The sequence below is a fragment of the Patiria miniata genome, unplaced genomic scaffold (genome assembly GCF_015706575.1).
Source record: "Patiria miniata isolate m_02_andy unplaced genomic scaffold, ASM1570657v1 HiC_scaffold_7, whole genome shotgun sequence".
In the NCBI taxonomy this organism is placed as follows: Eukaryota; Metazoa; Echinodermata; class Asteroidea; order Valvatida; family Asterinidae; genus Patiria; species Patiria miniata.
The window spans coordinates 18,265,394-18,289,746 of NW_024037074.1; the positions used below are offsets into that span (position 1 = coordinate 18,265,394).

The 24,353-nt window shown below is 40.1% G+C and overlaps 2 protein-coding genes across 2 annotated transcripts in view; both read left to right on the top strand.

Moving 5' to 3' along the window:
- Positions 1-3,629: 3,629 nt before the first annotated feature.
- LOC119745019 lies at positions 3,630-16,767 on the top strand. The gene is made up of 17 exons (XM_038221243.1): positions 3,630-3,645; positions 4,675-4,932; positions 5,643-5,709; positions 5,947-6,160; positions 7,321-7,501; positions 7,867-8,160; positions 8,766-9,096; positions 9,268-9,394; positions 9,879-10,049; positions 11,075-11,227; positions 11,996-12,368; positions 13,137-13,336; positions 14,131-14,301; positions 14,606-14,718; positions 14,921-15,189; positions 15,757-15,823; positions 16,292-16,767. Exons 1-17 carry the CDS (start codon positions 3,630-3,632, stop codon positions 16,764-16,766), a joined length of 3,480 nt encoding a protein of 1,159 aa, XP_038077171.1. The 3' UTR covers position 16,767.
- Positions 16,768-16,774: 7 nt separating this feature from the next.
- LOC119745020 overlaps positions 16,775-24,353 on the top strand; it is a 28,762-nt gene continuing 21,183 nt past the window's right edge. The window contains exon 1 of the mRNA XM_038221244.1: positions 16,775-17,186. Within this exon, the coding sequence (XP_038077172.1) occupies positions 16,775-17,186 (412 nt within the window). The remainder of the gene's footprint in view (positions 17,187-24,353) is intronic.

A 24,353-nucleotide genomic window follows, 5' to 3' on the forward strand; every position in this document is an offset into this window, starting at 1 on the left:
GGGCAAGCTCCATACCAGAAACCGGAGTCCTACGGTGGCCTTATGTCGTGTATGTGGACTCGCAAAGGTCCACATAGCCTTGGTCAAGGCGCTAGTTGTTATTCATCCGGCCGTAGCGCGGTAAACGATATCTTCGCTAGCGCTATGCATGCAGTCATAATTATGTCTATGCATGCAGTGCATTAAAAATACAGCGCGAACAGCGACCTCACGCGGCCACTATTTTTATGCAAATCAGTTGGTTCAATCGTCCATGTGAGGTTTTGGGGGTGGTGCTCATTATGTTAATAGCCTTAGCTGACCTTAAATGTCGTTTTCTTATTGGTCGATCGTTGCGTGGAAACTTGCATAGTGAAACGTGGCACCGTACATAATCCATACACGTACACATTGTGTGTCTCTGCACACGGCACCAATGCACAAATCTGTGGTTCCTGTCACGTCCGCAAAAGGCGGAATAGCTGCAAATAATTTGATGACGTCCGGATTTACCAAGGTGTGATTGGACACTCCACATATTAGCTCCGCCTACATTATCTGTATTTGCATACGAGGTCGTGCGCTGGAAATCTAGCGCAAAGTAAAGAAAAACATAAGCTTTTGCCGACGATTGAACCAAGGCTCTCGATCGTCCCCAACTGATTTGCATAAAAAATAGTGGCCGCATGAGGTCGCTGTTCGCGCTGTATTTTTACATGCATGTGCATAGCGCGTGAGGATATATGCCGACGATTGACCGCATACGGGACGAATAACGACGAGAGCATTGACCAAGGCTAACTTGAAGGTCCACACTGCGTTCCCCACTTTCTGAAAACAATCTTTGAATAATCATGGAGAAATTTCTCCATGGAATAATTGATGGGTTAGAATTACAAATAACGATTTTAAAGGCAATGCTTTTCAAACGTCTTTTCTCTTAAAAGGACGAGAACTTTACGATGGAAATTGTTTTGTACAAATATCCATTCCTCCGAAATGTTTGGAAACCATGTGGCATCTCTTCTTCTTCTTTTTTTTGGGTTACTTTTTGCAAAGTCCACTATGTTTGTTGTTTAAATGTTACTGTTGCCTTGCACTAATGCCTATTCACATTGTATGTCTATCCACATTTTATGTTTATTTTTGTCCTAGGTCTTTATCGCATGCCTCGAATATCCAATAAAGACATGAATTAATAATATTCATGCCTTTTCTGACAACTGAAGACGCTGTTGCTGTGATATCTCTTTGTGAACACACTGTGGAGTTTAGGGATTTTCTATTCAAACTGTGAACCCAAATTTCTGGTGACATTTTTTTTGAATAAACGTTGCTCATGGACTTAATTTCATGCACTGATGCAACAATGTTAACAATCACCAAAGCTAAAAACATTTTTTTTTTAATTACCTTGACAAATCCCCCAACTTTCTAGAAGAGTTTAATGTTGGAGCAGCTGTAACACTGAAGTTTCTGTCTAAAATCACAGTTTTGCTCATGAATATGAAATTTGCATTGAAATAAAAATTTAAAAGGCATCAAAAACACCCATGAAAGTTAGAATATGAAGTTTGAAAATGTGAAGATAAATGGGACATAAAGGTGCATTAATTAAAAGGACTGCATAAAACATAATGGGCCCCGTGATGCCTCGTGATGCCTCGTAAAGTACTTCGCTCCAGATACAAGCATTTTATGCATTTTTACAGGACTACAGCCTGCTACCGGTGTTGCCCAGGATGGACCGGAAGTACATCAACTGGTTGCTCAAACCGTAAGTTAATTTCGTTAATTAATTGATACCAACAAAAGAATATATTTTCTGAATCCATTCAGGTCACCAATCAAGACAAATGTTTAAATTTTGAAAAACATTTTTGATTTTCTGGTTTAAACGACTCGCATATATCGTCTTGAAATGAGTTTGTTTGCAAAGATCATACATTTCATTCTTATTGTTCATTCGTAGCCATTTGTACCACTGCGTGTCCCAACGGAGGGGTTTGCAGAGGTCCTAACTACTGCGGCACCTGTAACCGAGGCTTCTACTCTCCACTATGCGAACGTGAGTGATCACGAAAAAAAGTTTGGCTAGGCATTGAATGTACTTTTTTCATGACAGGACTTTGACTTAAAAGGACGTAAAGGACGTAGTCAACTAAGTAATGAGACCGAACAATTGAAGTGATTCAAAATTTGGACTACCTATTCATATTAATGTGGAAGACAGTTTCACTTAATCTGTCAAGTGTTTTGGTATGTCAGGTGAGTTCCTCTGGCGAAAAATTTGAAACAGAAGTTAAACATATATCGTCAAGGCACCTTAACGTAAGTCCATGCCTCCAACTAAGTCGTTGGTGGTGACTCAATAAAAACATATTTTGCTTTTCGTAGGGTGTACAGGCATCGTGAACTGCATTGACGTATTCTGTAGCAACTCCTCAGACCAGAGATGTGATCGATGTGATGGTGAATATGGCTCAGCGCTGGGATCAGCGTACAAGAAGAGTGATGACATGAGACAATGCAATAGTAAGTTGAGTTCTCATTATCAACCTTATTAACCTTAGTTTTTTGTACACAGCTCATGGTTAAAGGGAAAAAACAACATTTGCAACCATCAAAAAATGAAACTACCAAATTATTTTGAAATATCTTCCTGGACTGTTAGTGAATGACAGTCTAAAGCATCCTGTGAATTCGCAGCACCTGGTATACTGTCATTTTCAAGAAAAGTGGTATTTTTGTATCAATTTCCAACGCTGGTTGGCCGACCAGCATTGGAAAAAACTGGGTTTTTTTCAAATACTGGCCCAAATTGACCATCGCATTTGTTTGCAATCGATTACACACCTATGAACAGGTACAAGCAAGCTAGACTGGTTCCCTGACCTCACAATTCTTCAATGTATATAAACTGCTCCGTTTAATATTAAATGGAGTCAGGGAACCAGACTTCAGGAAAACGATATTTTTTTTCTTGGTTTTTATAGCTTCTACAAACCCAAAATTTCAAAAAAGTTAGTGTAACAATATTTGCTATATATTACCAACCCCCCAAATCCATCCATTTCTAAAAATTAGTGCAAAAGCAAATGATGTATATTCCCTTTCAGGTCTTGTAGATTCTCCTAAACTCTTGTGGTAATTGTATTGTCCCACCTTTATATCTTTAACAATGTACATGTAAACTGTATTTCTTTTACTATTACTTTATATTTTTATGTCTGACAGTTTTTATGAATTTTATGCAAATGTATTTTTATGCTAAAGTATTTTTTTTTCAGATTGTTATTGTAAACTGACTGTAATTCAACCTATTGCTGCAAAAGTCTTTAAATGAACCATTTATAATAATAATGATAACAAAAATCATCTTAAACCTCACTCTCATCCTAACCTCATTTTCATCCTCAACCTCGTTCTCATCTTTAACCTCACTCTCATCCTCAACCTCATTCTCATCTTTAACCTCACTTTCATCCTCAACCTCATTCTCATTTTCGTTTTGAAGTTATTTTCAGTTAAAGACATTATAGCTCGCAGTAAACATACATTTGTGCCTTTCTTACTTTGCCAGAGCAATGTTCATGGAGGAGTAACAGCAAGGCATGCTACCCAGGATCTTGCACAAATGCCCAGTGCACATGCAGCAGTGGATTCGTAGGCACTGACTGCAGAACAAGTGAGTCTGTAGCGTTATTTTTAAACTGCTTTTTAATTATCAATTATCAATAACAAATTATTCATAAGTTAATTTCAGGTTATTTCAATGTATATATCAATATGTAAATATAAATATAGCTTCTTAAACAACTGTTATTATTCATATATTTGTTATTCTATAAATTCCGGATCCAAAGTGTGACATATTTCCTGTCCCTGTTACCTTTGTACTTTAAACACTTCTTTTTTGTTGGGTCGGTAGTTTGCTATTCATAATCCTTCTTGGAGAACGACTGCATTAAGGAATGCATCTAAATTATAAAAATCATAGATGTCCGATGTAACAGGAACAGGGTGGACCCAAAAATTTATAGAATATTATGTTATGAACTCTGTTCAATTTCTTTTCTGCAAGGATGCATTTATGTGCCTGCATTATATCATTTATGCCTAAAAGGCTTGTAAAACCTTGCTATGCCCACTCAAGTTGACGACCCTACACCGTTGCGGTAACTATTGCTTTAAATCGTATAAAAGCATGCAGACAAAGACTGACTTCTCTCTGACCTAAAATCGATCCAGATATTTCGCTTACATTTCATAATTCAGCTCTTATATCATTTTTTTCACATTGGCATCCTCAGTGGCAGCACTTAAGATTTACATTGGCATTTAATGCACAGAAAGGACAATCTCACAATGAAGGTGATCAAGGTACTGCGGCTGTAAATCGTTTTTGAAAAGAAATGTCACAACTGTACCACAATATGACCAGGAATCCTTAGTTTTAGAAACGATTATAACTATAGGGATAGCACAGAAACCCAGATCAGAGAGATCTGAAAACCTGGGAATACAGGTAGATCCTGAAAGAAAACACAGCACACATTCGACTTGGCTGTGGGAACTGAATCCTGGACATAGAGATTACCTTTGCTATCATTTACATTGTCGTCTCGTTTTAAGTATAAAAACAAAAATACCCATATTGGCATTGTGATTGATTTGCGATTTTCCTTTTCCTAGTGGGTAGCAGTCAAACACCAGTGCTTTCCGAGCACCGTGCCACCCTGATCACGGGGATAACAACTCTAGAATCCCCTACCGTCCAGGGCAGTACAGACACTGTCTACACCAACGTACCAAACTTTATGAGCTTGAGGATCAACTGGATAAGTTCGTACCAGCCTATTGGTCTACCAGACCCTAGTGGTGGTGGACATCCCTACATCCAAAGCATTAGGCTTGGTGTTGTGGAGGCACGAGCCACGGCCGTTGTGAATCGTAAGTTAAGAATGCACGTCCTTTTAAATGTTATACCAGATGAAATAAGTAGGGTTTTGATAGCCGTGTATGTGTTTATCCCTGTGGGTACACAGGACAAGAGCCAACTTGAAAGCAATTTGAGGGCTGGGGATGTAGTCTCTGCTTTGCTTAGTCATTATTTTACATAATGTACCGGGTCTCACTCTTAAACCTATTGTCCTGTCTCTGTCCGTGAGTAGTTGTTTAAGTTTGTCCTGCTCAGGGAAAGGGAAAAAAGCAGTGCTTCACCTTGTTTTCCTTTATGTTGACATCATTTAATATTTACACTTCATTACATACTGTCTGTGAAGAATGTTTTGTTTATACATATATATATATACTGTTTTCTGTCTGAATTGTTACCGAGGATGTCAATGTGAAAATATATGTCGAATTGATTTGATTTGATTTGAAGTACAAAAATAACTGGCAAAATATATGTCTATAATGTGTATAAACTCAAAAAAGGACTGTGTGTCATTGTGTTTTATGTACACAACAATATATACCACATTAATGAAAATACCATCCAACAATCAACAGCCTTTTCATCCTAATTGAACTTTTCAAAATCGATTTTATTTTTCCCATGCACTAAGGGGGTCAGAGTGATATATATTCGATAGGCTCGCGGGATTGTACGACATCGACAACGGGAAATTCTTTCAATCGAAACAATCCTGCTACAGACCTGGTATCCTGTGCAATCACATTCAACTTGAATTACAACACGTGGACACCAGCTACAGGAGATGTGTAGGTCTAAACCTACTTTTGTCAATAATTTCAATTCCTGGCTAATACTCTGATATTTTTATTTATAATATAATGAAATCACTAGTAGCTTCGTTTAACCGAACAAAATGGTTTTGGGACATTGTATCGAGCAAGGGGTTGCCTTGGAACAGTTTTTGTCACTTAAATCCTGTCTCAACGAAATAAATTAATTGCAATGAATTGTCTTTCTGAATTCACATTATATTTCTTTTACAGACTGAGGTATTATGTACGTTCAACAAGTGGTGGCTGCTTGAAACTCTATGACAGAGACAATTCAAACAGTATTATCACGCGCTACTACAGCGGAAGGACATCCTCCACCTTCTCAACTTTCACCTTTGACTTTGATGACCCTTACCACTGCGTGGATGTTAGCAGAGGATGCCGGAGGACTATGCTGGATACACAGAATGATGTTACCTCACAGGTTAAATTTCCCTGTTTCTTGGTCGGTGAGGGATGTAGAACACCAAGTTGACTGGGAATATTTTTATCCCAGCATTTTGTTTATTGGATAGGATGACTTACTGTAGGCCTATTATCACCAAGTGATTAAAAAGTCTTATATACTCAGTGAATAATACATGACTCCTCTCGAAGTCGTGGTTCTGTCCACATGCTTGAAGCATAGAGCAAGTTCCTTGCTCTATGCTTGAGGTGACTTTCATAATCTGTCATGAAGTGACTTTCTGTGTATGTCATGTAGCAGTTCTGGGAGCTATATCGATAGCCTTTAAGTCGTTATATCTCAGTTCAGGTTCAAATATTGTCATCATCATCATAATCAGGCTGTGGACATCCTTTGTTGGATGAAGCCCTCCTCAAGCAGTTTCCATTCTCTTCTGTCACTTGTCATTCTACTCCATGTTACTGTGTTCATGTATGTGGTGATTTCATCTTTCCATCTCCTTTGTCTACCTCTTCTTCTTCTGCCTGTCCTTGGTTGCCATTCGGTGAGTATCTTGGTCCATCTGTTGTCTTGTCTTCTTGCCAAGTGCCCTGCCCATCTCCATTTTATTTCCTTGATCTTCTCTATGATATCTTTGACCTTTGTTTTTTGTCTCATGAAGGTATGTCTGACTTTGTCCCTTAATGATAGATTGAGCATTCTCCTTTGTGTGCCAATGGTTGCATGGCGCCTGCCCTTGGTTGGACTTCGTTGTGCCGTAGTCGTGATCGGGTGTGATCATGGTTTGGCCTTGTGTGCTCATGGTTGGGGCCTGGTGTGCCAAGGGTTGGGCTTGGTGTGTCATAGTTTGGAGCCAGAGTGCTCATCATTGGCCTTGGTGTGCCAATCGGTTTACATTTGATGCACGGTTGCAGCCAAATTAACCATGTTAAGTTATGTTAACTTTGTAATACTATAGAGAAGTCCACAATGTAATTTATTCCCAATGGTCAACTTTATTCTCAGCATGCTGAATACAAGGAATGCTATGGCATTCCTTGTATTCAGCATTCCTTGTATTCAGCATGCTTCAGTAAACTCAAGCAGGACATATATGTCCTGCTTGAGTTTACTCAATAACTGACACCTAGTTTTTGTTTTTTTTTATCTAAATCTTTTAACCTTAATTTCCATGATAGGAAACAATTAATGTATCTTGGCAAGGCTGGACAGACGATCTCGCTGGCATAAAAGAATACGAACTTCAAGTGCGACAGCTGTCAGGTAGCCATGGTAACCAGCTGACAGAAATTTTTGACAGTCCCGCCGCTTATTCCGGAGTAGCACGATCCGGTCAAAATGTCACTTTGCCTTATCCTGGTAGGTTAGGTTTGGCGAATGTATATTCAAAATGAACAATATAAAAGAATTGGTTGAATGTGCCTTTCTTTATCTGAACGTGTTAAGGCTATTATTAGTTACCCATTCGCAGATATAATGTTAAAATCGCACGTTGTGAGTGTGTGATTTAGATTACTTGGGTAATTTCAGATACTGATTTAAAAAAAAAATACATCGTAGATTTTTTTTGCCATCAGTCGTATTAAGAGAGTTATGTAAAAAAAAATGTGTAAATACATTTTTTATTAAGGCTTCTTATATTTATAATCTTTAAATCAGAATCATACAGTGGAATGAAACATTATTTAAAGATCTATATGCTCTTTTTTTCTCCTTCCTTACAGGCGTTTATTCTGTCATCCTCAGTGCTGTCGACAATGCCGGCAATGTCAAACATAGCAGACGCTTTGTGTTCTTTGACGACGATCCAGACGACATCACCATTCAGAGTAATTTCTCCCTGTGCGTGGTCTCGGCGACTGAAGAAACCGACTTCGTTTGGTTGACCAATCTAGACCCCAGCGAAGGGGCGACATTCGTGCAGCTTGATTGGACAGGGCATTTCATCAATGAACGTCATCACAGCCAAGGATGGTTGAAGCCCATTTGGTCCTATGTTACTGGTACCATTGATTCTGGTGAGTTTAGTACATAAAGTTCACTGGGTTTTGATTGTTGTATTGGTAAACAAAATTCCGTTTGGCTAGGTACGTATTAAAATTCATATACTTTATAGTGTACAAGTTAGTTGCTGTCTTGTAATGACGATGGTTTTTAAAAGAGATAATGTTCCGCGAAGGAAGAAGTCAGGACAGTCAAAAGTCTCATCCGCTATTGAAAATCTTTTGAGGGCTAAAACGCACGGTTTACGTATAGTAATTTTCGAAAATACGGTTCTGTACAATTCGCATTTCAGTTATTCTTTATAAACGCTTATAACTCATAAATACAAATTCTACCACACTTGACACAGCTTTTGCAAATAGACGCACATATTTGACTTTGATTAGAGCAGGCTAGTCGAAACTAGAGCATGCTAGTCGAAACGTTGAGACAAAACTTATCTCACTTTATTGTTTTGCCTTAGCGAAAGTAGATAATAAGATGACACGTTCTTTTTAAACTAGCAGGACAGTTCTTATCGGAACTAAATCTACTAAGCGAAAGTAGACACAACCACATGGTGTTACCGCAAGCCGAAGCTATTATATTGGTTTTATTACACATACAATTTTTCTCGTAGATTATGATCAGCACTTTGGGAAGCGGGGCCGTGCAGCCGTCCCTAACGCCCTCGGTGTGACCGAATTCCGCGTCTTATACGACATCGACCACAGTGGTGGAAGGAACGCCGTCAACATGAGTGATGACAACTCTGGCAACTGGAGTAGTGAAGGCACAAACACACAGGCGAGCTATAACCTGACCTTAGTGGACGGCGATTCCATTCGGTTCTGGGTGGAGGCCAGGGACCTAGCTGGTCACTTTGTGAGGGACAGTGTGTTGGTTCACGCTGATTCATCTCCGCCAGTCATTGAAGATTTGTTGTCAGTGCCAAAGTTGGCGGGCATAAGGTATGTGAAAGCCGCACTGGATTTAATTTGACTTTGTTTCGTTTCAAGTGTGTTTGGGCTTTGCTCTCTGGTCTGGTTTCGATGTTAGATACAAGTTTGGCTATGGTTTTGGCCGACAGTGTTCTTCATATAAAGTAATTAGAAAGCGTCCAATTATATTTTCATCATCAGTGTGGAATGGAGGACTTACGACATTCACAGCGGAGTAAGGACCATCGAGTGGCTTCTCTTTGACAACCACACCGGCACAGAGATAGAACATGGCAACCAGACAGTGCAAGCCAAGAAAGTCAATGCGGTAAGGTAACTGAGATATTTTACCAAACTGAGTGAGCTAGCAATATGAAATTGAAAAAAATAAATTAATAAATAAACGTTTCAAATGCTGGGTTTACGAAGACCTTCACCCGATTGACCTTGCCTCGAAGCTAATTGTGTCATTTTTGTATTTAAAAAAGGTGATATATGTAAATGTTTTCACAATCTGCCCCCCCCCCCCCATTCCTCACATTCTCAATGGAGTTTCATTTTCTTTCCAGTTCCAAAACGTCTTAAGATTTCGCAAAGTTACATGTATGTCTTCGAAAAGTATACTTTGCATTACAGTAGGTCCTAAGAGAGTTCTAATATAAAATACCCTACTGGGTGTGTCTTGCGAAATGCTCTTGGTTTACAATGTATAAACAATTTTTCTAAAATTTATACTTCATCGAGATCCATCTGGAATAAAAAAGAAGTTATAATCATAATAAATTCCAATTGATTTCTCCCCTCCCACTCAGGATTTTGAGGACTGTGAGTCCGACAGGTGCTTGTGTATCCCTATCGGCGACTGTTATGATGCTGACTATGGGATCAACATAGACGCATCCAACACTGAAGGCAACTTCGACTACTTCCTCACGTTGACTGTCACAAATCATGCAAGACTTGCATCATCCAAGACAATCAAAGTGAGTGAAATTTTAATGAAGTTATTGTTGTTAAAGAAGTAGTGCTCCTTTTGCATGGTCTCTTTTTGCGAAGAGAGAGCAATATTTCGTCGCAGAGCTGACAAACCGACGAATAAGCGAAAACCTTGTTTCGAGTAATTCGCGTTTGAAGTTGGATGTTTTTCTGGGCGCCGTATTTTACCCTAAATGTTTTGATAAAAAGCCTTTTAGTGTGTTTTCGGAATAAAATAGGAAACTAAGTATCTATCAGGTCACTTATTTAAACAGAGAAGTTGTACGATATGATTTTATTTGATCGTTAACGTATTCGTCAGTTTGTCAAATTACATTAATCTCCAATAGTCGGTTGTTCTTCACACTGTTTGTATGCTATTCGTCGGCTTCTCAGATCGCGCGTGCACGCGCGCGCAATCCAACAAACTGACGAATAACCTTTGTTGGTACTTTGAACGCACACCTTACATTAGCTGGTTACCAGCGAAGTGCTTGTAGCTCCTCGTCAGTTTGTCGGATCGCGCGCGCACGCGCGCGCCAATCCGACAAACTGGCGAATAACATTCGATGGTACTTTGAGCGCACACCTTACATAAGCTGGTTACCAGCGAAATTCCGTATTCGTCACTATGTCAAATTATGGATTTGTTTTTGTGAGTGATTTGCCACAAGGGGGGCTCTGAATCTCAAAATCCAGACAAAAATTCAGAATTTCGGCATAAATACTTGAAAGAGCAACCTTCATAAACCCTAAAAATAACAAAATCTCGAAATCGCCAAAATGGTCGATTCGCCGGTATGTCAGCTCTGCGACGATTTATATAAAAAAAAAGGTTTTTCCCATCGTCCTTTGTTGTCATTATACTGATACAGTAAGGTCTACTAAATGGGTTTATTAAAGTGTATGAACCAAATAACTGTTACCTTTGACCGATCCGATCACTGACTCTCTTTGCACAACAATCTCAACCTAAACCCAAACTCAAATTAATAATCTCTTCGTTTTCTTTTTCACATTTTACTTACTTTAGATAAATAGCATGGTGACTCAGGATAATGTGGAGCAAACAGCTGAATCTCTCGCCACGTTGACCAATGACACGTCTTCAGTTGATGACAATTCGGTAGCCTCTGCCGCTGACATTCTGGATAGCATTGTGAACATTCAAGACACGTCGCCAGAGGTAAGCTACACAAGAGACTCCGTGATATTTATATAAAACGATAAAATTGTTTAATTCATTGAAGGTAATACGTTGTTTGCATGTACATTGTACAAGGTAGTTGCGAAGAAACAAAAATGCACGATAGGATATCTTTATATTGTACTTCACTCTTAGTCACGAAGTATATATCATTTGGTAAAACTGTAAAGCTTGTTTGTCAGGTTGACGAGCGAGCTTTCGCAAAAACAAGTGCAACTGCACATTAAGCTCTGGCCGTCTTGCATGGTCGTGATTGGCAGTTGAAATAAGAGTTTCCCATTTGTTGAAAGTCACAATGCAAAATAATAGTGACCTACATAATGCAACTTTGTCCTCACTCCTACACCCTGGAGACTCATTAAACTGACACAGGGCCAGAGACAGGCGTGAAGTATAGTGACAGGACTGTAGCAGCCCCCTCACTTCCTAAGTTCGTAGCGCACAAAAACACCACGTGACTATAACATTACCACACATTATCTTGCCTCCAAGTACATGTACACAGCTTTTATAATCAACTTCACAAATTGTTAAAAACAATTATTGTCAAGTTTTTCATGTACGTTGTTTGATTTTTTTTTGTTGACAATTACAATTTGGCACTTACAGTTTTATGGGACAATTTTCGGGGTTTCATTTTTGGTCAATTTTTTGGGTGACCGACCGACCGACACCAAAGTGAGTTGTAGAAGCTCGAGTTGCCAGAGCTTGCAAAGTTGTACTTTAAATCTGTGTACTGTTACACAGGTGACAGCGAGTGTTGTCAAGGTGGTCAACAACCTCCTCCAAGTTGATGCCAAGAAATTAAACGACACGTCAAGGGTGGCCAACTCCTCCTCGCGCGTTGTCCAAGCCTTGGAGAAGCAGATCTCCAACGTCCTCGCGGCAGGAAAGAACGTCAGCGAGATCAGGACCAGCGTCGCTGTCGTGGCGATGAATTTCGACCCCGAGTTACTCAGCAACGGGGTCGGGTTTAGGGCTATTTCTGGGGGAAACGACAGCGATTCCCTGGCCGATGACGACATCGGTGTTTACCAAGGTTCCGATGATGAGATCCCCTTGGAGGAGGTTGAAGCATCCATAGAACTCCCTGCAGAGATACTAAAGAATCATCCTCCAGGTACTTACATATTTAACACTGGCGGATTGTCAACCTGTTTTCTGCAAGAATTATCTGACTTGAAGATTTAAAACGCAGTGTTATTGAAATGATGGCTGTACGAATCAGAGGTGTTGATTTATCTTCTAAAGTTTCTGCTATACTGACCTTTGATACAGCACTTTTCTTGATTGTAACTCTGAGCAAAAATGTGAGCACAAATGTGAGTTTATCAAGAGATGTCCAAAACCCCCTCTAAATTCTTTTTTTTTTAATACATACAAAGTGTGCAGTGGTCAGTCGTTACTGTTGAAAAGGAAAATATATCCATAGATATTTAGAAATCGTTATTTATTGTGATTATAATGGGGTTTTGAAAAATCACATCTGGGTCATTCTATACATTTGGGATCCACTTTTTCCTGTCCCTGTTCCATCTTACATGTATGCTTTTGTAAATCTGATGCACGCATTTATGCAGTTGACAAAGGTTTTGCAAATGGACACACATGCAGTTGTCCTCCAAGGGTGATTATGAATATAGCAAACTACCTACTTACCGAGCAAATGGAGAAAAAAGTCGTAGTCGTAAAACGCACTTTTGTTTTTACTTGAATAGCAAATTACATAATACCAAGGGAAAAAAGGGAAAGGAAAAATTAATGTCACACTTGAGGAATTTTGACCTTTTACTCTAGAGATCTGACATATGATTTAAGACAAAATCATATATTCTCATATTTTATTATTCCCTGCTTTCCTCTGTATTGTTTTTCCACTTGCTATCAGGTAGCGCTGTGCCCATTAGTTTTGTCATGTATGACAGCAGTAACCTCTTCCGCTCCAAACTGATAGACAACAGTCAGTCCACGGACTCTCCCCGTACCATCGGCAGTCGAATCGTATCTGCCAGTGTGCTGAATACTGTCATCAATGGCCTCCCACCAGAAAGTCCCGTGGTCAACGCTTTCAACCTGCGAGTAAGTCAGGTAAGACTTATAAATTGGACTTTAATCCGATGACTTGATTATCGCATTATATTCTGAGCTGCTCATATATGGGTCACTCTATACATTTGGGGTACACATTCTTTTCTTGTCCCTGTTACATGGTTCTATAATTCTGATGTAGTCCAAGAGTGATTATATTAATAGCAAACTACCTGTACTCGACAAATAAGAATCATTTTGAACTATTTTAACGAAAGATGAATAGCAAATTACAAAATACCAAAAATATACCAGACTCTGGACTCTGCATTTATAGAATGATAAAATTCCAGATGCAAAAGCCAGGACAGGATGAGACAAGAGTTGTTGACTTTTGACTTAACAAGTATTCCTAGACCAAATTTTTTTTCAGATGTTTAAGGGTTCCTTTTTGCACCCGTATTTTTGTTTTAATACATTTTTCACCAAACAATCATTAAAATGCAACATTCATAAAAGCTTAAACATGTGTACAGAGTACTAGGCCTAAGTCTAAACTCGTCTTACAAGCAAAATGTACATGCTATACAGCTTGGGTACCAAATAGGTGTTTCAGTTTCAGAAAAACAATGTGAAAACACCTGTGCAAATTGCTCCTTCCAGCTTGTAGGTATAGTGCTATTTAGTTCCATCTCATAGTACCTGTAGAAAGTGTGAACATTAATATACATGTAGTTCAGCAATTAATTTAGGGCTGCACTGCTGAGACGAAACATTTGGCACTGGTCACAATCTATCGTCATGATTCATTAACATAACTTGAAATAATTGTAATAGTCCAGTGTCAATAACAGTTGACAGGTCCCAATGAAGACCCAGATCGATTGGAGCAATGTGTCTTCTGGGACTTCAATCTTCGTGACGGCATCGGTGATTGGTCGACTGAAGGCTGCAGGAAGGGACCTGCCGTCAACGGGCGAACAGTATGCCTGTGTGACCACGCCACCAACTTCGCTGTCCTGGTGGTGAGACAGTATACACATTTATTTTTGACTGACAGTAAAGTCTTTTCAAGTGTGATTTACCTGGAGGGTTGCATATTCCCAAAGAGAATCGATTAGTACTAGGATATGAGGGGCATCGATTAGCATCGTGCATGGACGTAGAGACATACACAGAGGTGGAAACTAGTTGAGAGTGTTGGCTCTAAGGGAGGCTCTTTAAAATCTGATTTTCAAGGGAACTTCACAACATTTCGGGTGACATGGAAGCTTTGCATGCATACTTTCACTATCCCATAATGTTATTCTTTCGTGTGTTCCTTTGCAGAATATTCACGGTCAGAAGTATGACAGTTTTGCCTTGGATGTCATCAGCAAGCTTGGGTGTAGTGTCTCTATCGTGGCACTCGTTATCACCATCCTCATATATTCGGCCACAAGGTAATTGATGCACCTTCCAACTTTGTGTGCTAACAATGCTGATTGCAATCAAGGTCTGATTGAGGTATAGACAATGTATTCCTTTCTCACCTGCCCATGCCTGACCATACAACAACAATCTCACGTATATTTTGCGATTTCAGCTGACGAGCAGTTTAGTCATTTTGAGTCACAGAATGTTTCCCCATTAATCCAACAATAGGTCGTTGAGATCGAAGACAGCCAGCCATATCCTCATCAGTTTCTGCTGCTCCTTGCTGCTCCTGTACCTCGTCTTCTTGGCCGGTGTCGAGAAGACCTCCTCCTCCTCCCGCGCTGGATGCATTGCTGCAGCTGTCTTGATGCACTACTTTGCCCTGACCTCCGTGGCATGGATGGGCGTAGAGGCTGCTAACCTGTACCTGAAGTTGGTTAAGATCTTCAATGCTGACGTGGAGCACTTCATGATCAAGGCGTCCCTTGTAGCCTGGGGTAGGTATATAGCACAACGTAAATCACTTGTGAGACATTTGGCTGTTTGGGGAATGTGCCATGGAAACCAATTGCGCCACGAGGCCAATGAGATGGAAACACAAGATATTAATCTATGCTCCGAGCATACGTAGGATAAAAACATTATTTTCAAGTACACTTTGTAATGAAAGTAATAGGGGTCATTGAACTGTACCAGTAATTATGCACAGTGCCCTCTATTGTCGTGTACACGGATGCAAGCATGTGATTTGGCTCTCTGTGTGGGTAGCCATCTTGTATGTATACATAACACATCACCGGTAGCTAGCTCGATCAGTACGCTCAAGTGTTCTTTAAAATCCAATCCATCTGATAATTACAAACTTTATCCTATAGATCATGCATATCTATCAGAAGAATATAAAATCAATTTTGAAGACCTCTATTACGGATATATTTGATCACTCATTTTCATTCTTAAAATCTTAATTTGCTTTCTTGTTATTGTATGACGGTTTAGGCCTTATGCGGGCTGGTACAAGTCATCGGCTGAATTATTCTCATATTTCACTTTTAAACTTGCAGGATTTCCTGCACTTGTCATCACTGTGATTTTGGCAGTGGATTATGAGCAGTACAATAATGAACACAGGTACATGAATGGCATCAATCTTAATTTCAAACGAGTTGTTTTGAAGATATAATCATGGTGGTTGGGGTTTTTGGTTCTGCTGTTTCAATTGAAGTACGATTCGCCAACAAAATGCCCAACACAGTTTATTGAGCAGACATTCAATGTGCCAAGAAGATTATAATTCTCCTTGCTTCTCGTGGTCGTAGCCGATTATTTGAAAGACAACCATGTAAGGTCTAAATAGTAGACTTGGCAAGGCATCCATCAGGAAACATCACACCAAAATGGCATTTTAGGGTTACTCTAATGGGATCTTTCAGTCAGACTGCACAAAAGTAAGAATCGTTATGAAGCGTATACTATACCGATGAAATCTCACTGGATGGGAAGCCATTGTCTGTCCTCATAACATGAAGTCAGTGCAGTCTCTACCTAGGTGCCCGAAGACTGTGGGCTGACATTATTGTTATTATTTGTACCCTTCAGTTGCTTCTTAAAGCCTGGGGCTGCTTTCTACTACGGCCAGCTGCTCATCATTGGTATCATCCTCCTGTTCAATGTTGTCGTCTTCGTGCTCGTCCTCCGTAAGCTGACTTGCAGTGCGAGCAAAATCAAGGACACCTCCGAGGGTAACAGCAAGCGAGCTAAGGTCGTGAAGCGCCTGCAGAACATGGCATCAGTCTCTGTCCTACTTGGCCTGACCTGGGTCTTCGGTCTGCTGTCCATCTTCGAGGCTTCCAGTTTCGCCTTCCAGTGGATCTTTGCTGTGGTGAACTCACTTCAGGGCCTGCTCATCTTTCTGCTGTTTGTCGTTCGCCAGGAGAAGGTCCGAGAACATGTGAGTAACCTGGTAAGAGGAAAGAAGGAGGGACACCTGAGCAGCACCTTCCGTACTGGTAAGTACACGATTAGCACAAGAGGAGAGGGCAGTTCCGTGCAAGATCCATCTACTAAAGTTTGAGTTATAACATGAACAAGTCTGAAATGGTTGGAAATGAAAATTACGAAGCAACAACTTCTAATGGTATGAGTGATGACATGATCAAGTCTGACAGCGCTGAAAATGAGGTTTGCGAAACAACATTTTGTAAGAGTGTGAGTGATGACGTGGACAAGTCTGATAGCGCTAATGAATGTGAGGTTCGCGAAACAACAACTTCTAAGAGTGCGAGTGATGACATGAACAAGTCTGGCAGCGCTAATGAATATGAGGTTTTCGAAACAGCAACTTCTAATGAGAGTGTGAGTGATAACGTGGACAAGTCTGATAGCGCTAATGAATGTGAGGTTCGCGAAACAACAACCTCTAAGAGTGCGAGTGATGACATGAACAAGTCTGGCAGCGCTTATGAAAATGCGATTTTCGCTGAGAGTGGCCCAAGTAAAATGTACAACCTTTCACTTGATTGATTGTATTTCTGGATCTAGGGACCCAAAAGGAATGGGGTAAAAAGAAGTGGATTGAGAAACAGTCAGGCGTTAATGTAATATATAATGTCATTGAAGAAAAAACATTAAACGGTTTTAATTATTAAATGTTGTTTTCTGAATGATGCACTTTTAGCACATCTGTACATGCACAGATCTTCCAGACAAAATTTGATTTTGATAAAGGCCTACAAGTTTATACTTTTGCTGATATTTTATTAATTTTACATGGGTGAAGAGTGTTTGAAATTAATGGTTATCACTTTACAAGCGTATATATTCTTTGAAGTTCATGTAATTGTAATGAATGATTTATCTAACCAAGAAGAAGAAAAGTAAGTTTCTGAACAATAGCGAAGCGAGGCTTTATTGAACTATTCGGAAAGGTTGTGGTAGGTACCATGGGCGTCGCAAGGGGGGAGGGGGTGCTTGCCCCCCCCCCCCGGAAAAGCAAAAAAAAAGAGGCGCTAAGTCATAGTGGTGTAAATTTAATGAGTGGGGGGGGGGCAAAATGTCCCATGCCCCCCCCCCCCCTCTCTAAAACTGAGAAACCGAGAATATTTTGAGAAATACAGGAATTTTTGGGGAAAATATGTTTTGCCCCCCTCTAGAAAAAATGCTGGCGCAGCCCATTGTAGGTACACATTTTGTAGTACATTTATAACCGAAGAACTTGAATTTAGCTTTGGAAGAAAATATTGGGATAGCGTTTGTTTTAATGTTTATTGTATAGTGTGTTATGTTCTAACTGGGATACATTTAATTGCTTTTTGGGAAGAGTAAAACCAGGAAAAGTAAACTGCTTAATATTTGGTTGGTATAAAAACTGAAGTGATGCTAGTTGATTGATACATTATTCAATATTTAGTATATACTCGGTGTTTAATCAAATATTTTTACTGGATTTGTGGTGTATAACGAAAATTCACATACAGTCACATAATGATATCCTTTGTACACAGTTTTAAACATAATTGCTGAAGAGAGATATACATAATACACAGATGAATGATTTTGATATTTGGTTGCTATATAAAAAGTGATGCTAGTTCATTTATATATCATTCCATATTTACTTTAAGGCCGTATTTACTCAGTATTTAATCAAATACTTTTAATGGATTTGTGGTGTATAACGAAAAGTCACATACAGTCACATAATGATATCCTTTGTACACAGTTTTAAACATCATTGCTAAAGAGAGATATACATAATACACAGATGATTGAGTTCTGATTCTAAGTGAATGTTTTGTTTTTAAGGGGAGAAAATTACACTTATATTTCCCCACGAGAACGTCAGAGCTGTCTAAAGTAGGTCCTACATGATTTAATGATTGTTTGAAAATATCTCCTCTTGTATAAATAATAGTCATTCATCGGATATCATGACAACTTCTTTATGATACGTTTTTGTATAGGCTTTCAATGGAATGCCTGAATTTTTATCAGACATTTTGAACTGTTACAATGTGAAAGACTTGTCTTTAGAATGATTCCATACATGTCGGAAGGAAAGTCACAATGTTTGTTAGGTTCTTAGGCATTTCAAATGAGTCAGCTTTTTTTGCCTGAGTTGTTTTATGACGGTGAACCACAATGTAAAATGGCATAAACCAGTGGGGGATCCAAGATTTTCTAAACAGGGAAAGTAACGTATCGAAGTCAAGCATTTTTCAAGGGGGTGGGTTGGATGAGACGTTGGGTTGGAGTCAACGTACGAACCAGTGGCGTAAATCCGAGTAGGCGATTTGGGGGATGGGGATGACAACAAATCCTAAACTTGCCCGGCCGTAGAAATTCTAAAAGCTAGGTGGGGGGAGGGGCCTTGACAGCACATGACACTGGGGGCGCTGTTCATGATACAAATGTTCATCTTATGCAAACTTTCGCGCTTACGTCCTTCAGTTAATCTTACAGCAAAATGCTACTTTAATTTTTTAATTTTTGAACCGTTGGTTCTCCGATTTTCAGACCTATTGAATTTTCATTTGGACTGTTAGAAAGCTACAATACAAGATAATTTCAAACCCAACTTTTTTTTCTCTTGTTTCTTGATCTGGAAATGATCCAATGGCCCTGCTCGAAAAATGGTGGGATATATCCTTCCCCCCCCCCTAACCCCGGGTTTACGCCCATAGCATGAACATAATCGGTGTGTTGTTTGATATTGTTAGTGGCAAAAGGTGTCTTGTACACTTATACAGGGGGAAGAAATGTCCGTCTGGTTTTAACATAATTTTTATAATTTGCAAAACCTTCATAATATCAATCTTGTTGTAAAATAATACATTTTATTTTAGTAAACGTGTGTATGTTTTACTCAGAAATAAACAAAATTGCTGATGAACAGCAATGCAAAATATTGCCCTTGTCATGATATTTTTATAGTAGAAGGTGTGAAATGAACCTTATTTGGATATATAATCTGTAGAGTGTATACTGTTCGAAATGTGCTCTGAAGCCTCTGAAGGGCCTCGTCTTGATACTGAACTGATGTTTTTAAAACTGCATGCACTTACCTTGAGTGAATTCCAAATGGATCAATGTATGAATTCGTGATATCAATCACATGATCCTTTGAGGCAGTCCCTCTTTGACGACTGGTACCCGTCGCGTGTTTTTTTATATTGAGTCTTTGACACAGTCTTCACATTGAAGACCTCCCCGCATGATTGTAGCAGCAGGAAGCCAGGACCAAGACGTTTCGTGGTGACGTCTTGACCACAGTTTTACTTGGAGGCGTTCACACGTTGTGAGCAGTGTGTAAAAGTCAAGTCGCAACTCCATCTGCTGCCACCTTTACACACACAAATAGCCTCGCTCGTACCATACCCCCGCCCTGCAAACCGGATACGAGCGAAACAAACTGGCGCACTCTATCGGCGATCCATACTTGGAAGTTATAAGCGGCAGGGGGCGCTACTTGACTATCGAACATGCACATTGGTGGGCCTTATATATTTTAGGTGTGCGAGTTCAATAATGATACCCAATATAATGAAGACACAAATCTGCTTGCAATATGTTTCACCCAATAAAAAAAATGAAAGAAAACTAAACAATAAACTACCAATAACCTGATTGGAGTCCAAAGGTTTCAACTTGAACCAAGTGTTTTTTGTAACTAATTCCCTGGATTTGTGTGCTGCAGACGTTTACAGACGTGGATCCAGGGGGGGGGGGGTTCAAACCTCCCCCCCCCCCTCCCCAGGTCTGTCCAAAATTAGTTTGTTTTCATAGAAATTCATAAAAGAATAATGCGAACCACCCCCCCCCCCCCCTCCATCCGCTCTGACACCCAAACAAAATATCCTTGAAATAGTTTTCGCCTGTCCACAAATACGGACAGAGCCAGCTAGGGTGTATTTGTACACTATTCTGTAATATAGTGTTAATAATCCTCGGATTTGAACAGCGCCCCAATTAAAATATAATACGAACCCCCTCCCACCCTCCCCACCTATTGATTTTTGGAGGACAAAATGTCCGGGAAAAAAACCTGTCTACATGTCAGATTTTTTTTGTTAATGAACCTCCCCCCCCCCCCCGCAAGTACATTACTTGCATTTACTGGGAGTGCTGTAGTATAATTGTGTACTATGTCTGACATAAAGGAGAAATTTTACAATCAATCTCTGTCGGTTTAGCTGCCGAAAGTCTGGACATTTCATTCTTTGTATGTGCTGTTTGGTCAAGCTTGGGGGATCAGGAGGGGAAACACACACTTTCACCCGTTAGACGGTGAGTAGCGCTTTATGCATCACTTTTATGTATTGTTCTAGTAACAATTATTTGTTCCCTAGTCTGCATAAGCTTAAGGTACCTGTTCATACCCAAACCTTTGAACTTGAACATGTCATGTACAATGTGTGTTTGCCCGTTTTACTTGCCGGATGTTCCTATCAACTCTCGTGCACGTGCAGTTGGTGATTACTCTTGTTCACATACATGTTTATCAGTATTTTTGCCCAACAAAATGTTGTAGCTAAATGTGCTAGCCTGGGGTATCACTGATACCTTGAGGGTCTGGGTATAGACAAATCTCGGCAGGCTATCTCTCACCGAAGCGAACGCATTGGGCTAGCCTTTGACGGTCATCGATCAGTTGCTCTATTCGATAAAGCTGACACAACGCCAGAGCCATTAAAAGGGGGCCACCGTGAGTGCATAAAAGCTATTGTAACTACGAAAGGTTTAGTGTTTTGAGACGAATATTCAGAACAGTGTGTCTGATGCCATGCTTTAGCTATACTGAGACGTTCTTTCCTTCATATATCATCTCAGTCTTTGTTAAAAGTGTGGATTCGGATCTACGAATCTCTTACACTGGTCACAAAGTGTGGATTCAGGTAAGGAGAATACACAAGAAAGTGTGGATTCGAAATTTAAGAATTCACGAGGCACGAAGCGCCGAGTGAATTCGTAAATTAAGAATCCACACTTGCGAGTGTATTCTCCGACTTAAACCATTGCGCCAACAGAAGTATTGGAAAGAATGTTGCAACCTGACGCCATTTTTTCCTTCATATATCATCTCAGTCAAGGTCATTCGTTGCAAAAATGACGATAATTTATTAATCTGGGACTGGAAAATGTTTCCAATTTTGTTAGGAAATACTTCAAACGACTCTTCGTAGCCCTTGTACACAATAGCAGAAGTGGCGTCAGGTTGCAACATTTTTTTCCTGGCGTGTTTAGCATGTGTATCGCCACACCCGTACAACCAAGTAATTTTATGTGTATGGGCTCCTTAGTCAAAATGGATAGTTCAGGCGACGATTTCTTTCGGACTAAAAGTAGATTTTGGAGTGACGGCTGAGAATGTGAAGTGAAGATGCATTGGTAATATTCGAAAAGCAAATTTTCACGCAGACGGTCCTATCCATGCTCGTTATGGAGAACAAAAGTCCGACGTGTTCAAAGTGTGGATTCGTAATTCCGAATCCACACTTTACTAAAGATTCGGCGCTTCGTGCCTCGTGAATTCTTAAATTACGAATCCACACTTTCTTGTGTATTCTCCTTACCATAGACCACCGAAAGTACCGGCGACAATAATTAAGAGGCCACGTTACAATCCCTTAAAATCCCAACTTTATTGTAGCGTGCATCGTAGAGGTTCACAATGACGGTTCACCATGCCATTTTGGCCAATAGAATTAGAATCGGACAAACAAAATTCCCACGTAAACATTTGTAAACGGGTCAGTAGTTTGATATATATAAATGAGGTAGGAGAAAGTTGATAGAATTTCTCTAAATCATAGCGACATGTCACTGCCGGCCGAAAGACGAACGACGCGAAACAATAATTGATGAGACAACATTTTACTGCTCGGTACATAAGAGTGATTGTAGAAAAGAGTTACGTAACAGCATTCATTGTGTAAAGCACGACGTTGATGCATCTTTCGTGCAGCTATGAAACACAAAGTAACTCTCCCACTGCGGAAATAAGGATTATGTTTTGAACGTAAAGAGAAAAGCACTTACTAAAACAGCTTAGTTGTTAAGCTGTCTGACAGCGGACCCAGGGTTAGGGGTTCGAGCCCGCTTGGTGTCATTTGGGTTTTCGATTCCTGCGGTTCTGTCATTTAAGAGTATTAATTTCCCGTCGTCATTTACCAACAGCAGTTAGCTCGGTCGGTCGGTAAGCTGACTCACAAGTTGGGACTGTCTGCGAGTCCAGGTTGGCATCTGCGTACAGGTACGGGGTTCTTTTGCTGACTCGGCAGCAAGGCTTAGGGTGCCACCTCGTTTCCTCCCTTTATGGTGCCTGACTTTCGAGTTACATGGATGGACAGGGAAGGAGGTGTGGTGTACCGAGTCCCAGAAGAGTTCTATATGGAAGTCGGTAAGGGGCTCATTGAGTTAGGGTCATAAGTCCGACTCCTGAAGACTTGGCCATCGCCACATAACTTTTTGTTTTATTTTCTTTCTTTTTCTATCTGAGGACAATTGCAAGAATGATTAGTTTGTTACATTGAGAGCTTGTACTGTAATCGTTTGAAATTAATTTTAAAAACTGCTTGAAAATACAAAATTCAATCCAGCTATAATGTTTTAATGTCCTTGTCGCAAAACTGCATTTACATGCTCAGTACCTTTGCGCATACCTTGTTCAAGCTAGTCCCCTGATCCCCGACTGCGGGGGGGGGGGTCTTTAAATCCTATAGTGCAATTTTTATATTTTTATAGTTTTATATGCACAGCTGTAGCTGTCAACGCCCGTATATGAAGCGACTTCGCGCGGCAGCTTGTGCCGACATGACAGAATGTACAATCTTTTGCCATGGGTTGCAGAACCTGATTTTAGCTTCGCGGAGTTTTGAGCAGCGGTGTTTATTATTTACATTTTCCACTTTGTTTTTATTCCCTCTTCCTTTCCCCTTCCTTCTCCATTCTTCGGAACACTGGTGCCTAAGGCCTACGAAACACTTAATCCGGGCCTGTTCCCCGGCTATAGAGCGCCCTCATGGTGTTAAATGAGTTCCAGCTCCTCCCAACCCCAAATCACCACCCCCACTACTTTTTTTCTCGAAATTGCTTTGATCGGCCAATAGTCTATCGGCACCCTGAATATTTGGGAGGATTTGTTGCAGATCCACCCAAGGTGATACCTTTGAAATGTTGTTGCCCCCCCCCCCTCCCACACGTCCCGCCCACTGAAAAAAAAACTTTCGCAGCGAAGCGCATGCGTGGCGCGGCGTCCATTTTTAAAAATCTATAGTATGCAACCCAGTAAATACATTTATAGACACAAGTGATAAATCCCTTTACTTCAAAATTCTTTTTAAAAATACTCAAAACTCTCACGGGTGTTCAGGCTGCTCAGAAAAATGATGAACAATATGTCATCTTTCATTTTCCTTTCAATTTTTGGTAGGTTGACAAATGACCTTTTGGAGAAATTCTCAACCGAAGAAGACACCCCAAAAACAAATGACATTTCCTTAACTGGAAAAGTAGCCATTTTATAAAAGGATCTCGCCACATCATGGCTAAATTTTCTTAGCTTTCGGACCCCATTGCTTCCGAAATGTTCGGAATTGAAAGCCCCAAGTTCAGGCCAGAGGTACAGTGCCATTTGTCTCCAATCCCCCAATTCGATGGCACT